This window comes from Mus musculus, chromosome 4 (assembly GCF_000001635.26).
Source record: "Mus musculus strain C57BL/6J chromosome 4, GRCm38.p6 C57BL/6J".
NCBI lineage: Eukaryota > Metazoa > Chordata > Mammalia > Rodentia > Muridae > Mus > Mus musculus.
The window spans coordinates 128451692-128471409 of NC_000070.6; the positions used below are offsets into that span (position 1 = coordinate 128451692).

Here is a 19718-nt window from a genome sequence, read left to right on the forward strand (position 1 = left end):
ATCCAAACAGATGCCAGCAGAGCTGGCAGCCAAGGAGACCAATAGTGCTTGGCAGGCAAAGATGATGGTGTTTTCCACTCGCTGTGATATCCTGCACAAGGAAGATGCAGTAAACACCCACGAGGCTTTCCTGAATTCATAAGACAGTGAGAAGATGGCACATACTTCATATTCCTGAAAGACGACGGTGACACCATTTTGACCATGAGACCTCTCCACTAAGCATCACAGACACCCCCTAAGGGAGACATCACCTCCTTTTAACACAAGAGAAAAATATGCAGGTTAAGTAATTTCCCTAAGGTCACAGCCAGGAAGAACCTGGTTTTTGTTTTTTTGGTTTTTTTCTTAAGATAATTTATTGAGAGCTGAAGATTCAGCTCAGTTGATAAGAGTGCTTACCTAGCATACACAAAACCCTAGGTACCATCTTCAGCATCATGCCAGATGAGGCATGGTGGCAAACCACCTGTGATTCCAACACTCGGGAGGCAGAGGCAGAGATTAGGAATTCAAACTCATCCTTCACTACACATGGCAAATTAGAGACCAACCTTGGCTACACAAGACCCTGTCTCAACATCAGCAACAACAATGGGCTTTTTATTTGTGTTTTGTTTTATTTTTTCCCCCTGAGGTGAAATGCACATCGTATAAAATGGCCTATTTTTAAGTGACCAAGTAAAGGGGACAGACTTTTCCTCGCCTTCTCTCCTCAGCTCCTTGTGGGGGAGACCTAACCGGGCCATCAGGAGTCATTCTGTCACCAAACTACCCAGAACCCTACCCACCAGGCAAGGAGTGTGACTGGAAAGTGACCGTCTCTCCAGACTACGTCATCGCCCTGGTATTTAACACGTATGTACCTTTCCCGGGCTGGGACACCAAGGGGTTTGAGACCTCCGGGATTGAGGACCTGGGTGGCCAGGCTAGTCCTCACAGGTGTGTGGCAGAGTTCTCAGGTCCAAGGGTAAGAGAGTCAGAGATGAGGGGTGGGGCTCCAGCATCCACTGAATGTCTTCTCTGCCCCGGGACCTGTGTCTGCAGGATTCTTGCAATAGTTTCCAAAGCAGCTAACACTCTTTCTCTTACACTTTTGCGGCTGCTAAACACAAAGGAGCCCTAACCTGGGTCTCCATGTCCTAACACATTGGCTGGCCCTTTCCCCAGTGCCTCCCTCCATCCTGAAGCTTTGCAGGTCTCCGTGACCTTTCCACCTAACCCGTGCACTCACACCTTCATTCCATTCCCAGGCAGTTCTCCATAGATCTGCCCTATCCCTTCCCTGCTTCCTCCCTCCAGTGGCCTTCCGGACTACTTAAGCCTGGCTACTACCCCAACAGACCCATTAGGAACTTTTCTGATAAAAGACTCCAGCATGGGCTGGGGAGGTGACTCAGTCAGTGTTTGCCACACAAGTCTAAGTCTCTCAACTTAAAAGGTCAGGCACGGTGACACATGGTTGTAATCCCAGCACTGGGGAGGCAGAGATAGGCAGCTAGCTCCCTGAGGCTCCCAGCCTAGCCTACTTGGCAAGCTCCAGGCTAGTGATGAAATTCTCTCTCAACACACAAAGTGAATAGCTCTTGAAGGAACAATGTCCAAAGGTGACCACTGTATGGTGTATGGTATAGGTGACCACTGAATAGTACGTATGTACACATGACAGCAAATTCCCACATCTCCATCTTCATGCTACTACCTCCTGCCTCGACTTGACCATTTATCATCTTCCATCCCAACGATGTCTTGGTCTTCACACTGGCTACTCTGTCTCGTCTAGCCTTCCAGGGCACTCTCTCTTATGGGCAACTTAATAACAAAGAAGCAAACAGGCAGCCTCTTTGTTTGTTTGTTTGTTTGTTTGTTTATCCCTTAATAAATCTACCCTCTTTGTAAGTGAGTTTTGAATTTCTGAGTTCGGTTTCTACAGTCTGATGCACATCCATCTGTCCAAGCAGGCCCAGAGCTCCAGTCAAACTGAATGCCTGGTGGTTTCCTGAGTCTCAAAGCCTCGTTCATGCCTATCTCACATCTGCTTCCCAGTGACTTTCTTGTTTCCCGTCCTTGTCCCACTGCTGTGGGTCATCTCAGTCCCTGGGATAAGCTCAGGCTGGACCACCATGGAAGAATGAGTGTGTCCCTCCCTGGAGACTGACCATTTTATAGACCCTATGTTATATACTATTGACCATTCTATGCAGTCAGGAGCATGACCTACGGTAGCCATGTTGTTTGCTCTGAAGGAGTTACTTTATTAAGTGTGCATCAAGCCAAAGTAAAAGAATGACTAAGGAGTGAGAGAGCAAACTGTGATCAAGGCAGGTGCTCAAAGCAGCCAGCAGATGTCAATGGGGAAGCCCATTTAGGGCAGGCAGCTGGAGTTGCAAGTGGAGCCTGCCCCAGGCAGAACAGAGCAGCAGCCCTTCTGCTGAGATATTCAAGTGAAAGAAGAAATAGCAACAGATAGAGATAACATCTTCCAATCAGACACCCACAACATCATACAAAAACCAACTGAGGAAGCTGAGGCAGCAGGAGGTACCAAGTGAGCTGTGCTCCATAAGTGGGCATTCCATGGCTGAACTTGGTATGGATAGACTTTTGACTTCTCTTTCCCACTGTAGGTACTCTTATATAACTGGATAAACAACAGTAACATCTGTTGAGCATTTCACCTTGAGAACAGCTAGGTAGTCTCAAGGACACAGAATTCTCACTCCCAGGATCTTCACTGTTTTGCCCTCCCTCCCAGTTAGGAGGAAGCCCACTCATTCCTGGAAGGGACTTAAAGGACACTTGGAGGCACACCTGCTTGGATCTGAAAGGTGGGAGGTGGAGATGCAGCCCCACTTTGAGAGTCAGCTTCTCAGTGGGCTCAAACAGCTAATAACAATCTACCAGCATAGTACCCATTACATTAGCAGAGCATCCACTGCTTCCAGCACCAGCTAGTTCAGGAAGGCAAGGCATGTGTCTAGCATGCCCTTTGTCCTTGGCACCAGACATGGTGCTGGGCATCTTGAAAGGGCTCAGATAAAAATCCAGTGATGTGAATAAGGTAGGAAGAGATACAGGCAGAAAAATGCTGGTTCCACCAGGATATGGTGGCTCATGCCTGCATGCCCAGCGCTGAAGCAGGATAGCAAAGAGTTCAAGAGCCCCAGGCCATCCTAGGCAGCAATGTGAAACTGTCTCAAAAGTGAGATGGATGAATGGATGGATAGATAGATAGATAGATAGATAGATAGATAGATAGATAAAGAGAGAGGGGGAGGGAGGGAGGGAGGGAGGGAGGGAGAGAGAGGGGGGAGAGAAAGAAAGAAAGAAAGAAAGAAAGAAAGAAAGAAAGAAAGAAAGAAAGAAAGAAAGAAAGAAAGAAAGAAAGAAAGAAAGAAAGGAAGGAAGGAAGGAAGGAAGAAAGGAAAGGAAAGGAAAGGAAAGGAAAGGAAAGGAAAGGAAAGGAAAGGAAAGGAAAGGAAAGGAAAGGAAAGAAAAGAAAAGAAAAGAAAAGAAAAGAAAAGAAAAGAGGTCATTCCACAATCTGTGACCAAGACAAACTCAGCCAGAGCCTTTCTCTGAGGACTTTTGAAAGAATGGGTAGTTTCCAGAATAAGGAAACTATGTCACTCAGAAAAAGGAAGCAGCCCTGTAGCCAACACTAGTATGGGAAGACTCTATGTACAGAGGACACACATCTGCTTTCTAGACACCCACTCTGTCTCCCTACTCACATTACCTTCTTTGCCACTACTCTAGCCAGGTTATAACCCTTCTCTGCACCATGTGTCTTGGCTAAAGGGTAGAAGAGCCACTTCATTCTCAGTTTAACTGAATGGTCCATCTCTGTGTCCCTGCCCATTCCAGGGCACGAGCGCCTTCGCATCAGAAATCTGTTTTCTGAAAGTACATTTACTTGTCAGCCCTCTCATCTCTTTACACTTGATTTAGTAAAAATTGCCTTCATTGGACACATGCTTAAGAGCAAAATCATGCATCAGAGAGCAGGCCGACATTAAGAGTTATCAGATACATACCACGCAGAGTTTCAAAAGGGTGAGCCAGCTAACACACACACACAGACACACAGACACACACAGACACAGACACAGACACAGACACACACACACACACACACACACACACACACACACAGGGCATGAGGGCTGCTGATACTCCACTTCTTCCTATCTGTCATTTTCCGTTACATTCTTTCTAGGCTGGTGTGTCCATCCTGCAGCCTATGAGCCTTATGTGTCCCATGATAGCTATGACTGTAGCCTGACATATTTGCAGATGACAACATTATGTCACAATATCAAAAGCTTGGATGCCCCTGCTAGCTGCCCTACAGGGATAGATTATATCCATGAACTCCTGTTCTCAGTTAGGATGGATTTTCATCCCACACTAGGATCAGGTAGCTCAGGGAGAGACACCTGAAGGTGATGCTAGAACCCAGGTGGTGGCAGATGCTGAAGAGGGCCATGGCTGACATGTGATGGAAAGAGAAAACTAGGCTTTTCATGGTGGCAGGTCCCATACTTCTGGCGATGACTCCCTGGACAATTCTGTGCTCTTAGGAAAATTCAGTACAAACTGGTGTGATAGCAGAACAATGAAGTCAGGCAAGAGCCCTGGACTCACGCCTGCCAGCTTCACCCCTTCATGCCTGGAGTTGGCAACTTGCTTTCCCTCCTCCGTGAGCAAAACCCGAGGCCTTTGGCTACAGAACCAAGAACACTCAGCGACTAGAATCTTACACCTGTGTCCCCAAGCAACATTTTATACCATCTCTCCCGACCATGAGCAAAACCTGAGGCCTTTGGCTACAAAACCAAGAACACTCAGTGACTAGAATCTTACACCTGTGTCCCCAAGCCACAATTTGTACCATTTCTCCCGACTGGGATGTCACCTCATTCTCTTCAGTCTTTGGAGGGAGGGTGCTATGGGATGGTGGGCTTGCTTTCTGGGAGGCTCCAGCACAAACAAACCCCTGTTTGACCTCCATGGGGGGGGTGGGGATGGGCTTTTTTTGTTCTCCAGATTTAACTTGGAGCCTGGCTATGATTTTCTTCACATCTACGATGGAAGGGACTCTCTGAGCCCTCTCATAGGAAGCTTCTATGGCTCACAGCTCCCCAGCCGCATTGAAAGCAGCAGCAACAGCCTCTTCCTCGCCTTCCGCAGCGACGCATCTGTGAGCAATGCTGGCTTCGTTATTGACTACACAGGTAAGGGCCTGGTGGCAGAGAGCCCCAAGGGTAGGGCCAGTGGGCTTAACCAAGAAGCAGCGATACAGTATAGACGGGAAGGTGACAGACTAGACTACAGAGAGCTTGCAGAATATTTATCTTCCCTGCGATGCACCCTACCCCAAGTGGTTGTCTTATATATTTACACACCCTGGGTCTAAAAGAGCATGGTAACATTCTTTTGTCACCCTGCTTCTGTTTTCAAATCACGAATCTTCTTCTCCCCTTCTCTATAAGGCTCATTTCTAACTCTACTTCACTCTCATAGTCTCCCTCAGTACCTGCCGGCTAACACCTTCCTGGTCATTCCCCCACCCTGTGAAGGTTCATGTTGAATCTCAGGCTTCCTTAGACCCCAGCCAGCACCTCTGACCATCTTGGGAAATTGACTGTGTCTTAATCTTTTGTTGCTATAAGAAATAATCAAGGCTTGGTATCTTTTAAAGAAAAGGGAGTTCTCTAGCTCACAGTTTTAGGCTGAAAGTCCAAGATTGAATCTGGCCTTCTGGTCGACCTCTCAGAGAGGTAGAGGGAGCAGCACCACAGTGAAGGGAACCCATGAATCAGAGATTACATGGCCAGACAGAAAGGCAGATGGCTGGAAAGACTCAGGAGCCAGGCCAGCCCAGTGTCCATCACTGCTCGCTATAACTGAGAGACCCTTGAAATTACCTTAATCCTTTCAAAGGCAGTGACCCCATGACCTGACTACGTCCCAGGAGATGCCACCTCTAAAAGGTTTCACCAGCAGTTCAACATATTGGATACCCATTGGCAACCTCTGGGACATGCATACAACGTCAAGCTATCTCAGCCCATATAGACAAGGTAGCCTGTGCAAATCTAGAGTCCTAGCACTTCGATACTGGCATTCTGTCACAGACTGGTTACCATCTTGTTAGTCTTCTGGCTCTCCCATTCACTTACTTCCATCACATATTGGAATTAGGCCAGTGGATAATAGGGGTCAGAAGAAGGAGTTGATGGAATTTTTTTTCTTAAAGATAATACATATTTTAGATAATATTTCCCTGTCATAGCTTCTCAGTTCTGTCCTTGTAGGGCTCAAATAACCATAGACAAAACATAAAAGAATGGGCATATGCATGTGTTGAAAACTCACTTGGGGCATGGCGGGGATGCAGTGTGGATTTGGCTCAGTCCGTAAAGAGCTTGCATACATGAAGACCTAGGTTCAAATCCCACAGCACCTATATAAAAACCAGGGAGCTAGAGAGATGACCCAGCAGGTAAGAACACATACAGGGCAAACATGAGAATGGAGTTCAGATACAGGCATCCACATTTAAAAAAAAAACAAAAAACAAAACAACAACAAAAAAAAACCAGGCTATACACTCACCTACAACCCCAGTGCATCAAGGGACAGAGACAGGAGGAACGCTAAGGCTTGACTAGATGCCAGACTAGCTTTAGGATCAACAAGAGACACTGTCTCAAGAGAATAAGGCAGAAAGTGGTAGAAAAGGATACCAGATGTCTTCCTCGAGTGTATACAAGTATATACACATGCCACACAAAAATGTGCATATACCACACACACGTGAAACACACACAGAGAGTATTTTTGGTCTGTTTGTCACAGGCACTCAGCTCTTCCTTTGAATGTTTACGCACCAAGGGGCAACACATAAAGGAATTGGTATAGCCATGTGTCAATAAAACCTCACAAAGATAGCCATGATCCTTGCCTGGCCAAGAGCATAGCCTGCCAGTTAACTGAATTGAACGTTCATGTTTTCTACTTAGCAATCAAATGACCCTAGGCAGGTTATTTAGCCACTCAAAAATCCCACTTGTTCATCCATAAAATAATAGCAAGAAAATTCCCACACAGCAAAGCTACAAAGCTCAATGATCCTGTGTGTTGAAGCCGTTGATACAGTGCCTGGCGTGTATCAAATACCCTGTGCTCTTCAGAGGTTATTAATAGTCAGGACGGTGTTCTGGGCTCCCAGGCACTCCACATTTTTCTGCTCCATTAGTCCCCTTTTGACTTCCTCTTCTTCCTTAATTATCCCAGACAGCATTACCCAAATCCTAGCTCTACTTCTTCCTTGATTTGTGAACTTGGCAAGTTATTATCTTCTAGAACATCATCTACAATATAAGCAGTAAAAATTATGCTACAGATGGTTAATATTCAAAGACTGTATATATGTATAAATGTGGACATATGTGTAGATGTATCTATACAGTCATATATATATATATATATATGTATATATGAAAGAGCACAAAAAATGATGCTATTTACAGGATCAAGATAATCCCCCAGGCATACCTATCAGCTCATCTCCCTGGTGACTCTAAATTCTGTCGAGCTAATCATTAGTACTAGTTTGACACCTGTCTTCTTTGAGGACCAATTAGAGCACCTGTACGCACAATGCTCTACATTCCCATCTTAGGACAAGCAAACATGCATTCTGATATACGTATGTGTGCCTGTATGTGTGTGTGTGCTTGTGTGTGTGCTTGTGTGTGTATCTGTGTGTGACTATATGTATGTATGTGTATGTTTGTGTGTGCCTGTGTCTGTGTGTCTGTGTGTGCCTGTGTGTGTGTGTGTCTGTGCATGTGTGTGCCTGTGTATGTGTGTGTCTGGGTGTGTGTGTGTGTCTGTGTGTGCCTGTGTATGTGTGTGGGTGGGTGTGTGTGTGTATGTGTTATTGTCTGTGTGTGAATACAGGTGCGTGAGAAGACCGGAAGTTACCCTCACATTTCATCGTCAAGAGTGCTTTCTATGTCCTTTGAGAGAGTCTCTTCTTGGTCTATATCTCACCATGTAGGCAAAGCTGGCTGGCCAGTGAGCTAGCCTGTCTTAGCCTTGTGCTGGGGTTACAGGCACACAATCTCACACCCAGAACTTGCAAACAGATTCCAAGGATTAAGCTTGGGTCCCGTGTTTGCAGGGCAAGCACTTGATGGACTTGAGCCATCTTAGTCATCATCCCGCCTTTGCAACCACTCCGCTGGCTGGTTGAACGTTTTGCCTATTGTTCCAGGATTTGGCTTTTAGAAAGAGCAGGAATGGAGCTCATCTATGAAGACCAGAAAGAAGTGGTTTCTGTGTTGCTGCTTTGGGCAGCTTGGGTTTTACTTAGGACCGTGATAGTAATGGGTTGGGAGCCCTGTTTTATTATTTACAGCCAAGTCTGGGCCAGCTGCAGGTCTACTGATCCCCATTCCATCTCTCACTAGCTGAATGGCTTGGAGAACCCGTCCTGTCTCTCTGATCACCACATCCTTCATGTGGCGCCTGCAGTGTGACCGTGCCTGGCTCTGCCTGCTGAGACAGAGGCGAGATGACAGAGTCGGAGGGGCTTTGAGACTGACAAAGTGACATTCCCATGTGTGGGCTGTCATCACTGTTATTAGTGTAATAGCACTCAGGATGGAAAACCCGTCCTCTTCTGAAATGTGAGCAGATGTGAATACACACTGGCTCCTAGGGCTTGTTGATCGGCCACGCCCCTCATTGTTCAGCCAGACAAGGTAGCAATCGTACATCAGGCCCACACTCTGTGCCACACACTGCCAGCCCTGGTGCTAAGTTCTGAGGTCGTTGCTAGGGCTACAAGAAGACTCAGTAATTGTCCCCATCCTCCAGGAGTTTGGAAGTCACTGGAAATAAATGTCCTTGCCCTGACTATCGGGACAATAGAATGCATCTTATCCCACCCCGAGTGGGGACCTAGGGATACGGAAGGGTCAGTTTCCTTTAAGGATATGTCTCCTAGTAGGTCAACCATGCTCCAGGGGCTGACCCCACACCAGGAGTATATGTAGCGCATAGATTGGAGGCAGTAGTCATTCAATATAAAAAGTGAGAGGGGCCTATCCAGATGTGGTCTTGAGTGTCTGCAGAAAGTCATCAAAGGAACAAGAGGCAGTAACATCACAGAGGGAATGATGGGGCAACACCTGCAGGGCTGTTAAGGCCTAGAAGGATTTTGTCTCCTCCGAGGGAAGCAGAAGGTCTTGCTTGCGTTCTTCCATCTCCTAGGCCAGACCTGGCTGCCCAAGAGCCTGGGATGTGTAGGTCTTACCTGATCCCCGGGAACTGTCAGTCAAACGTGGGTTCCATCATTGAGACCGGAAGGGGAATGGAAGGCAGGTACCACAGCTGATTTAGGCTCTGTGTGAGCTTGGTTTCAGCTCCTTAATTTCAAATATGATTTGACTCATGAATTTATGGTAACAGGTCATCACATCTCTGAGATTTGAATCTGATTCATCCAGTGGCCATTTCTAGTCTAGCCAGAACCTCAGGCATAAGGGAAGGCCAGATTTGATGCAGGGGTCAGGGTGATGTACCATGAGGCACACTAAGAAGCCGAGGGGGTGGGGCCTTTGCCAGGTGAATGAATTCCCTGGGTCCAGTGAGTCCCAGCAATACACCCAGGAGTGCTGCATGCTCAGCTCTGTGGGGATGCCTTGAAGAGCAGGAACATTAGGAGGGCTCAAATGTGAGAGCTGATGGACACGACAGAATCACGGACCCTTGGGGTCCTGCCCCGTCACTCAACAGGCTGATTGGCAGCTAAGTGACAGCCTTGAGCAATGGCTGCCGAGTGCGTGTGCATTCTAAAAGGTACCAGGGTGACAGGAACTGACATCAACAAAATTCCTCCAGAGCCATTTATCTCTGAACTCTGATATCTTCTCTTCCAGCTCTTCCTTCCTTAGCTCACTCAACATCAGGGCCCTTGTGCCAAGGTGGCTAGCATGTTAAGAGTCGAACAGAATTCTTGCCCTGCATCAACACTCTAACCAAAACCAAAGGGCCAGTGACAGGTTCCCGGTGCCATTTGGCCTTAGTGTGCTGCCACTGCCTAGCTGACAGTCCTGATGACAGGTGGAGTAAGGGCTGCCTTCCAGGACATCTTGGGATTTCTGAGGGAAGAAAGGCTATAGTGTTAGGTCTCTGTCAGAGACCCAGGCTCCAGCTGGTACTCCTAGACCTTTGGAAACATTAAGTATGGTGCTGAGAGGTGTCAAAAAGAATAAATGAGTTGGGTACACACACAGTTGCCTGTCTGGGCATAGTTTGTGGCCAGACAGAAAACACTATTACTTCAATACATTGGATATTACATGGGGTTGGGGCATCCAACCAGAGGTGGGGGGAGGTACCCCACCTCCTCCCTGGTTCTGGGTTTAGTGCCCTTTTTGGTGAGCCTTGCAGAGCTGTAGTCAGCTCCACCCTCAGGCCAGCATAGTGGAGGAAAAGATGAAGAGGAGAATGATGGCTTCAAATACTGGTTATTGCCAGATGTGTGGCTGGAGATAGGAAGCCAAGGAAACCCAGCCTGTGCCAGCTGGGGTGAGAGAGGAGCCAGGGGCTGGGCCTGAGCACTGGCCTTCTCCTGTAGCATCCTCTGACTTTCTCCAGGATGTTGGCAGGGGCGTAGGCTCACAGCAGGCAGAGCAGTACTTGCCCCTCTTGTGGAAGCCAGCAAGGAGATAAAAAGAGGATACCCAAGGCAAAGAACTCACCTCCTTCTCTGTGGATCACAGCAACAAGGACCAAGGAGGAGAGCTTCGCTCCTGAAGGCCACTCTCAACTTCAGATCTCTAATACATCTTAGAGGTGTTTCTAGACATGAAGGGAAATGGGCTGGGCATGTTGAGACCCTCTGTCCTGCTCATGGGTCACTAATGAATTCTCCCCACCCCCTCTCTCATTCTCTGTCTGTCCATCTGTCTGGTTTTTCAGAAAACCCAAGGGAGTCCTGTTTTGACCCTGGTTCGATCAAGAACGGCACTCGAGTGGGCTCCGACCTGAAGCTTGGTTCTTCTGTCACCTACTACTGCCACGGGGGCTATGAGGTGGAAGGAGCCTCCACCCTGAGCTGCATCCTGGGACCTGATGGGAAGCCGATGTGGAACAATCCGAGGCCAGTTTGCACAGGTGAGAATAGCCAGGACCCTAGGGGTTCAAGGGCCAAGGGATACCTCATGATGGATGGTGGTCAGAAGTGTCTGTATGAGGGAGAAGGAGGACATGGCCTCCAGAATACTTCTATGAAGCAAGCAGGGTCTGACAAATGAGTTTGCAACAAAGAGGGATGGCTTCATCATTCACCCTGCGTCTCAGTCCCTCTGGATGGTCCTATCTCTTGAGTGTGCCTGTTCCCGTTCGGATGGACACTCAACCAAGACTTGTAGCCTGCCACCCAGGAGGTACATACCAGGGAGGGAGGATAAAGGTGACCTTGGGTTTACCCTTGAGGCTGAAGACATTCTGGGTGATGTCTGTGTAAAATAAGGCCAAAAGGTGATGTGTGTTGCCACCTGTGTGTCAGAACCCCCAAGAGCATGGGGGCCACCCCTACTGAAAAATAATGCAGACTCTGCCTGGGTACGTGGGAGAGACCAGCATCAAGGCCAGTTGTGAAAGTTGGCACCAAGAATAGGAATGGCTTGGCTGTGTGGTTCCCAGGAGGTAAAGTTTGGAAAACACCAGTACCTGTAGGCATCAGCCATGGAGCCAAAGGCCATGTCTAGGTCCTACATATAAGCACAAGAGCCTCATGGTGTAAGCCCTTAGCATGTGCCTTCAAGGAAGGGCTCAAGCTAGTGCTAACACCTCCAGGGCAAAGGCTGATGTGTGTCCTTGGGCAGATTTCAGGCTAAGGACAAGTGGATGTCCTTGGTCAGAACAGGGCTAGAGAGGCTCAGGCTGAACTAAAAGAAGACAAGCAACTGATAAAAGGCCACCAAGTCACCAACCCCTTCTCTGACTTCTTTTTCAGCTCCCTGTGGTGGACAGTATGTGGGTTCAGATGGAGTGGTCCTGTCTCCAAACTACCCCCAGAACTATACCAGTGGACAGACGTGCTTGTATTTTGTCACCGTGCCTAAGGACTACGGTAGGGTTTCCTTGGCTTGCTTTCCTGTTTTCTGATTCCTCCCCTGTTTCTTCCAAAATAGCAAGCCCCTTGTGGGACCTGGCAGGACAGCCTCTCAGGCAGAGCAGCATCATGTCCTGGGATGTAACAGGAGGAGGCTTCCTGGCCAGAGGAGAAAGAGGGGCATTCGGAGGCATGAGGGTAGACATGAACTGAAGATGGCTAGCAAAGGCCAGTTTCTCCAAGTCTCCTCACACAGCACAGATTGGCAGGACTAGAAAGGCTGCAGACCCAGCCTGCCAGGGACCCAGCTGTGTGTGGTCTGGGAACAGGAGGAAAGAGAGAAGGGGCAGGGTGAAGACAGCTTTGAAGGTACTGGTAAGGGGGGCAGGATGGAAATCACATCATTCCTGTCCCCCATCCGAGGGGAATCCAGCAGCAGTAAGTAGGAGGAGCAAGGAACCCATGAGGCAAGTATCTGTGCTAAGAAGTCAGAGAAACTTCCAGATCCCGAGACACCCAGGCTGAAGGAATAAGGATCGTCATCTTGACCATCTAGAACAAACCATGGTACGTCTTCTCAAACATAGGCTGGGAAGAGCAAGGAGCAGGTCCCAGATGCTTTGAGTCATTCACCAAGTGTTTAGTGCCACCCTGAAGGGCCATCTGCTCCGCTGAGGTCTGGCGTCACCCAGGTGGGAGACACATTCCTGTCTCTGCAATTCCCAGTCTCATCCTTGTACACACACACACACACACACACACACACACACACACACATACACACACACACACACACACCACTGAGACAGGAGCTTTAGGCCTGCAGGATTCCACTGAGGAAAGTCTAGAAAGTCAGGAGCCCTTGATGATGGCCAGCGTGCAGTGCTTGCTTCATTTGCTCTCATGACAAGGAGTGCAGTCCTCAGCCAGTAACCCACCTGGGCCTGACCAGTGTCACACATGGACCATGAGAACCAGGAGCACTGGCTGCTAAGAGCATGGTGCTCCAGGGAGTCCTCTTTGTCAGTGAGGCCAGGCCCTGAGCCAGGGGAGCAGAGGCAGATATTCCCCTCCAGGTAGAAGTGACTAGCTCAGTTCTGACGTCATGCTGCCAGAGGCCTTTCTGTGATCCCCTTCTCAGAGGTAGCCTGCCTCGCCCTACCATGTTGCTCCATTTCCCTCAGAATCAAATAAAGCTCTCTGAGGTTTTCATTTGGTTGGGAAGAATTGCACACTCTACAGAAGCAGGAAGTCTGTGTGCGCTGCCCACCTCTGTGGGATGGCAGACCCCTGTCACCCACTGATGTCACCCAGTGTTGTGGCCATTTTCAGGGTATGGAAATATTCCTTTCCTCGTGTTCTTTCTCTCCCCCTCGGGCCATACTCAAGAACTAAGATTACTCCAGTGACTGCTACATTCCACACTGCCAACTGCTTTGTGTCAAGCAGTTTACTCCTTGGCCTGAGTTCCTCCCTCTCTGCCCCAGCACACAATATATACAAATCATACATAGCGACTACACACATGACCTAAAGAAAATATATACAACACACACACCATGCAAACACACACATATGTCCTGTTTCCTATGAGCTGAAGATTCTGAGCCAAAGCAGGGATGTGGGGCCTACCTGGCTCTTGTTGGCAGTACACGGGAACATGGGAGACAGGTGCTGTCAGGTGGGTAGGAGCTGTATCCATGGTGAACCCCACTCCTCAACAGTAACTGACAGAGAGAAGATGACTGAGGAACCCCTGCTGTTTCCAGATGGAGACCTGAGTTCCTGGGGTACCTTTTCAAATGAACAGAATGGTCCGAGGAACTCTTTTTAACTTCCCAGCCTCTGCTTCTTGGTCTACAAAATATGAATCATTTCTGGGAAAGCCACAGTCAAAAAAGACACTACACATAACTAGTGTGGTCTCTGGCACGCAATGGGTGCTTTGTGAGTGCCACACCCTCTTTTGGATGAGTTGGATGTCTATATGTTCCTGCCTTGGGGCTGTTGGCCACTCCCCACTCTCACGCCTCTTACTGCCCAAGAGCTGGTATCCAGAGGCTTACCTGGATGGCTGGGAATTTGAAAAATAATAAAGCCAAGATGTTTACAGGTTCCTGAGATCGGGGGGGGGGGGGGGCGGGGGGGGCTGGAGGAATGGAAGATGTTACCAGAAACCCTTTCAAATCCTCAAGTAGCTGATGCAGCTGTTATGTAGAGAAGAGTAAGACTGGCTCAGGCTGCCTCCACTAGCCTGACCTTGGGTGCAGGTGTGGATGTTGTCTTGACCCCTGTGAAGACCAGCCAGGGACTCCCCAGCTGTCTGTGTCCCTGTCTGTGCCCCAGTGTTGTCGTGTGCTAATGTTGCAACAGAAAAGCATGCTAACTGTTGGTCCCTGCACCACTAACCTCCTCTAACTGCCCTTCTCCTGGCCCAAAGCCAACAGACCACCATCTCCTCCCCATCCTCCCCACTCCCCACCCCCACCGCACCCACCCACCCGGAAGCCTGCCAATCCTCTGCACTGAGATTCCCATGCTATGTCTCCTCCACAGTGGTGTTCGGCCAGTTTGCCTTCTTCCACACGGCCCTCAATGACATCGTGGAGGTACACGACGGCTACAGCCAGCACTCCCGGCTCCTCAGCTCCCTCTCAGGCTCTCACACAGGTACCCAGGGCCAGTGAGGGATTGGGATGGGATGGGATGGGTGGAGGTGGTGGGAAGGGGAACATGGGCCATCCCAGGACTGTAGCTGACAATGAGGCCCTGTAAGCATCATGGTCAAAAATGTGCTGTGTTTATAATCTGCAGTAATGTCTCCACATCAGAAGGGCCACACAGAACAGAGGGCCCATACCTCCTCTGGGTGTGTGTGTGTGTGTGTGTGTGTGTGTGTGTGTGTGTGTGTGTGTGTGTGTACAGACTCGTACCCAGACCCCATCTTTTCTTTTCACTATCAGCATATTGTGTTTTCATTGAAGAAAATTTGGGGCCAAACCAAAATCCCCATAAGGGAAAATCTTAAATAAACAACGCTCAGAAGTTGTCAGATTGCCAAGATATAATGTGCGTCCCTCTGCTCTTCAGATCTACCCAGACAGACCCTTACATCTTTTATTGAATCAAACAGTATATGTATTTCATTGTAATTACTCACCATGAACTTTCCTCCGGCGTTATGTAGCTCTTTTATAATGGGATTTCTAATGCTTCTTGGTAGTTTCTCCTATACTTACTCAAGATTTATAGAACAAATTCCCCAGTGCTGTGCATTTATCTGCTTCTGCATTATGAACACTAGCTCGCTGCATTACACACACCTTTATATACATATCCCTGCCCGCACCGCAGCATTTCTAAGAGCAGATGAGTTAAAGAGTACGATGAGTGGGGCTGGAGAGATGGCTCAGTGGTTAAGAGCACTGGCTGCTCTTCCAGAGGTCCTGAGTTCAATTCCCAGAAACCACATGGTGGCTCACAACCATCTGTAATGAGATCTGATGTCCCCTTCTGGTGTGTCTGAAGACAGCTCTGGTGTACTCATATTCATTAAAAAAAAATACATATTTTAAAAAAGAATGCAGTGAGGTCATTGGGGCCTTTTTGTATAGATTGTCAAATAACCCTAATGCAAGCATCTTGTAGCTTTGCTTGCCAAAAATGAGGCAATTTTTAAAAAGTTATCAATTTGAAATATGTGAGTAGTATTTCATTCTCTAATTTGCCTTTTTTTTTTTATGGCGAGTGTGGTGGTGACCTTTTCATAATGTGTGTATTGGCCCATGCATCCTTGTTGCAAATTTGGGTCGATTTTTCTATTAGCCCTCATCTTCTTACTCATAAAGTATAGCCCCACATGGCTACGGGTGAAATACAGTCTATAGCATAGGAATCTTATATACTATGAAAAACCTCCCCCTCCACTTTGCCACTTCCCATGTAGTTTTCTTCAATGTATGTTTTGATATCAAAAAATCAAAATATCCCTTGAAAGATCAAATGGATCTTTTCTCGTTCACGCCTTTGCTTATATACAGAGCAGATGAAGATCCCACCGTTTTCTTCTTCTTCTCTTTAGTTCCATCTCTTCGCCTCAATGCCTCTGGATTTTATTTTGACTCTCTATTTGCTACAGAGACTTAAGCCAATTAATCAGTCATCCTGATATGATTTTCAAAATGCCAGATTTACATATTCTAATTATTATGGGTGTTTGGCTCTTTTCCTATTCATGTCTTCCAAGTACATATTTCTCCCTGTGCAGGTTTTGGTTATTATAATACTATAAAGGTACTTGGTGCTTTAATAACTTGTTTAAAGATTTATTTTTATTTTTATTTTATGCGTAGGGGAGTTTTAACTGCATGTACACAAGTGCACCACAGGTATAAAGTTCCCAAAGAGGCCAGAAGAGGGCACCAGTTCCCCCTAGAACTGGAATTAGATGTGGTTGTGAGCTGCCTTGGATGCTGGGAACCAAACTCAGAGCTTTTAACTACTAAGCCACCTACCCAGATCTGTCATAATAACTTTAAAAGGTGTGGTCATTTTTTTTGTTTGACTTTTTTTGTTGGTTTTTTTTCTTCAGTTTTTGGGGGGAGGGTTGTTTTGTTTTGTTTTGTTTTGTTTTGTTGGACAGGTCTTAACCCAGGCTGGCCTCAAGCTTCTCACCCTCCTGACTCCCAGGCATGCCAAACAAACACAACCAGCTCTCATGACTTTTTTAAATTGGCCATTCTTGCTCATTTTAAATCTCACATTATTATCTAGAAACATTTTGTCAGTTTTTTAAAAATGTATAGGGCTGGCAATATAGCTCAGCTGATAGAGCACTAGCCTAGCATGCTGTATAAAGGCAGGTATGTTCGATGTCTAGCTAGCACTGCATAAACTCAGGGCAGTGGTGCAGGTCTGTGATCCCAGCACTTGGGAGGAGGAAACACAGAGTCGGAAGTTCAAGGTCAGCCTCAACTTCTTAGCAGGTTCAAGATCAGGAGACAACGATGCGAAACAAGAAAAAATAAACACGTAGGAATTATCTCTAGAATTTCATAAAATGTGTAGGTATTGTTGGAGAGAGCATACATCTTTATACTAACACTTGTCCCCATCTGGGAATATGATGCATCTCTCCATTTACCTGTTGGAAACTGCAGGGGAAGCTGCCACTTTCGGTAAGTGGTGGTGATTTGTGTCTGTTGTTGATTTTATTCCCAGCTGTCTCGTGAAGGTCTTTAGCAGTCTTTATTGCTCTCTTATTATAAACAGGCTCTTTCCCTCCCTTTGCGTTTTGTAGCTGGTCTTTGCTTGTCAATTCTAAGAGTGACATTCAGAGTGTATTCCCCTTATAAACCCATTGAACCGTCCTCAGTATACTACTCTCACAGGCTAATCCTCGGCTGTGGGTGAGACACTCCATCACTGGCAATTACATTGGCTTCCTTGTTTTATTTCCTGCCCCTCTGTGGTTTGGTTTTGGTTTTTTCCCTTCCGTGGTTCCTGGTCTTCCCAGGTAGATAGTTCGAATTTCAATGCTAATGTTTTATCTTTTGGTAAAATTCATTTCAGAATTTCTCTTCACTTTAGTGATGTCACTTATGTAATATATGAGGTTTGGGTTGTTTTTTGTTTTTTGTTTTTAATGTCCCTTGCTTATGTTCCCTACCTCTGGAGCTCTAAGTGCCATGGTCATGGTCCCCTTCCCTGCTTAGCTATGTCAGAGGTTTGTGAGGTTCTGTTGCTCTGGGGAATTCTTATTGCTCTAGATGGATCAGTGCTTCTGTGGAGTTTGTTCCTATTTAATTAGCCACTGCTTTTATTTCATACATTCTCTCTTCTGTTGCTTCTTCAAAGTACTGTATTTTTCTTGTCCTGACATCTTGAGCAGAGAGCATTGTTGCTGCTTTTCCCTGGGCAAGAATGCACGCGTTGACAGTGGTGTGCTCCGTCTGCATATGCTTGTAGCAGTGTATTCATTTGGACTTCGTGCCATTCGTTTTGATATACACTAGTTGAGACATACTATTTTAATACTTGATACTCTTTTTGCCCAAGAGTTAAGAATGTCTCTTCTGGGGCTAATGAAATGGCTCAATGGTTTAGACCTCTTGTTGCTCTTGACGAAGACCTAGGTTCAACTCCCAACACCTACCATCTGTCACTCCAGTCCCAGAAAGCTAGCCTAATTCTTGGCCTCCTGGGAGGGAAACTCCATCATGTGCTTCCTTGTTCTATTTCCTGCTCCTCATGGTTTTTCCTTTGATTTCCTTCTCTGATTCCTGGTCTATCCACGTAGATGCCTTTGACTTCCTTCTCTGATTCCAGGTAGATGGTTTGAATTTCAATGCTAATATTTTATCTTTGGGTTTTTATGCTAATCGTCTTAGTAATTATTTTTGACTCATAAACTTCTCACCCACGTCCTGACATTGGCCTCGGTCCTTACCTCATTGACAGTAGTCAACTGGAGTCGGCCAGCCATTCCCTAGCAGTTCCTCTTTGCTAGCTCCTGGCTTCTCCCTTTCAGTTCTTTCCTTCACTGAGGCTCAGCGCACACACACACACACACACACACACACACACACGTCACCTTGCAGATTCACAAATGCCTTCCCCTGGCATGGCATGGGAACACCAACTTTCTTGCAAATCAAATTAGAGGTCTTGAAGAAAAAAAAAAACCCGAGCAAATTGCTCTGCCTTATTCCAGTATTTCCTATTACAGACAAACCGGGATCCAAGCTGAGCCCTCAGCCTCGTGAATCTCCAATGCTTCGCTGTCCATGGGACTCTCATGTTTTCTTATTTAGAAAATTAAGCAGCCCTCAAAGCCAAGCTCTTTTTTCTCATCATATCTGGTGCTTGGCAAGCCTCCACAGCCTGAGCCACAGCGCGGCAAGCCATCTTTCTTCTCAAACTCTTTTCCTTGTGGTTTTCTTCCTCTCTCTCTCTCTCTCTGGAATTCCCCCCCCTGCCCCCGTATCTGCTTGTTGTATTTTCCCATCTTCATTTCTCTCATGGCTTCGATCTCTTTGTGTCCTTTTCCTATAGATTCTGGGAAAATACCCTAACTTCACAGCCACATCATTTCTGGACATCTGCACAATCCACAAGCCACACGTCAGGGTGCCCCAAGTCACATGTTAGAGCAGGCGTCTGTCTCCTCCCTTCCTGTGTAGCCTTCGCTGACTTCAGTGCCTCCCTCTGCCATATCTTCCTTGGGCATCAGAGGTGCCATGCTCCACTTAACCTTGGGCAGTCATGGCTGGAAACCTTTCCCTCTGTTCTCCACTGTAATTCACATGAAAGATTTGTGTTGACTTCTCGCAATGGCCTCTTCTTTAGGAGTTTTCTTGTGGCTAGTGATTCCGTGCTTTCCCAGGAAGGAAATGTGTGTGCAGTCAGGACTTACGTCATCTGGGTTCTGCCAGCCATCCCCGGGGCCCTTCTTCACAGATGCTAGGAGGGCAGGAGAAAGGGGGTTCTCCCTGCTCATCTCCCTAGAGAGGCAGAGCTGGGAAGGACAACAATGAGGAACGGGGAGACTTAGTCTTCTGCTTCAGCACCCAGAAGTTAT

The 19718-nt window shown here is 47.2% G+C and overlaps 1 protein-coding gene across 7 annotated transcripts in view; it reads left to right on the top strand.

Annotated features, from left to right (window-relative positions):
- Csmd2 (CUB and Sushi multiple domains 2) overlaps positions 1-19718 on the top strand; it is a 581156-nt gene that overhangs the window by 465187 nt on the left and 96251 nt on the right. For all 7 annotated transcript variants that reach the window (XR_001784158.2, XR_001784159.2, XR_001784160.2 and 4 more), the window contains 5 exons: positions 720-858; positions 5050-5237; positions 11002-11196; positions 12041-12157; positions 14696-14809. Coding sequence is in view for 2 of the 7 variants with exons in the window: in XM_011240560.3 (XP_011238862.1) it covers positions 720-858; positions 5050-5237; positions 11002-11196; positions 12041-12157; positions 14696-14809 (753 nt within the window). In the remaining 5 variants the exon portion in view is untranslated. The remainder of the gene's footprint in view (positions 1-719; positions 859-5049; positions 5238-11001; positions 11197-12040; positions 12158-14695; positions 14810-19718) is intronic.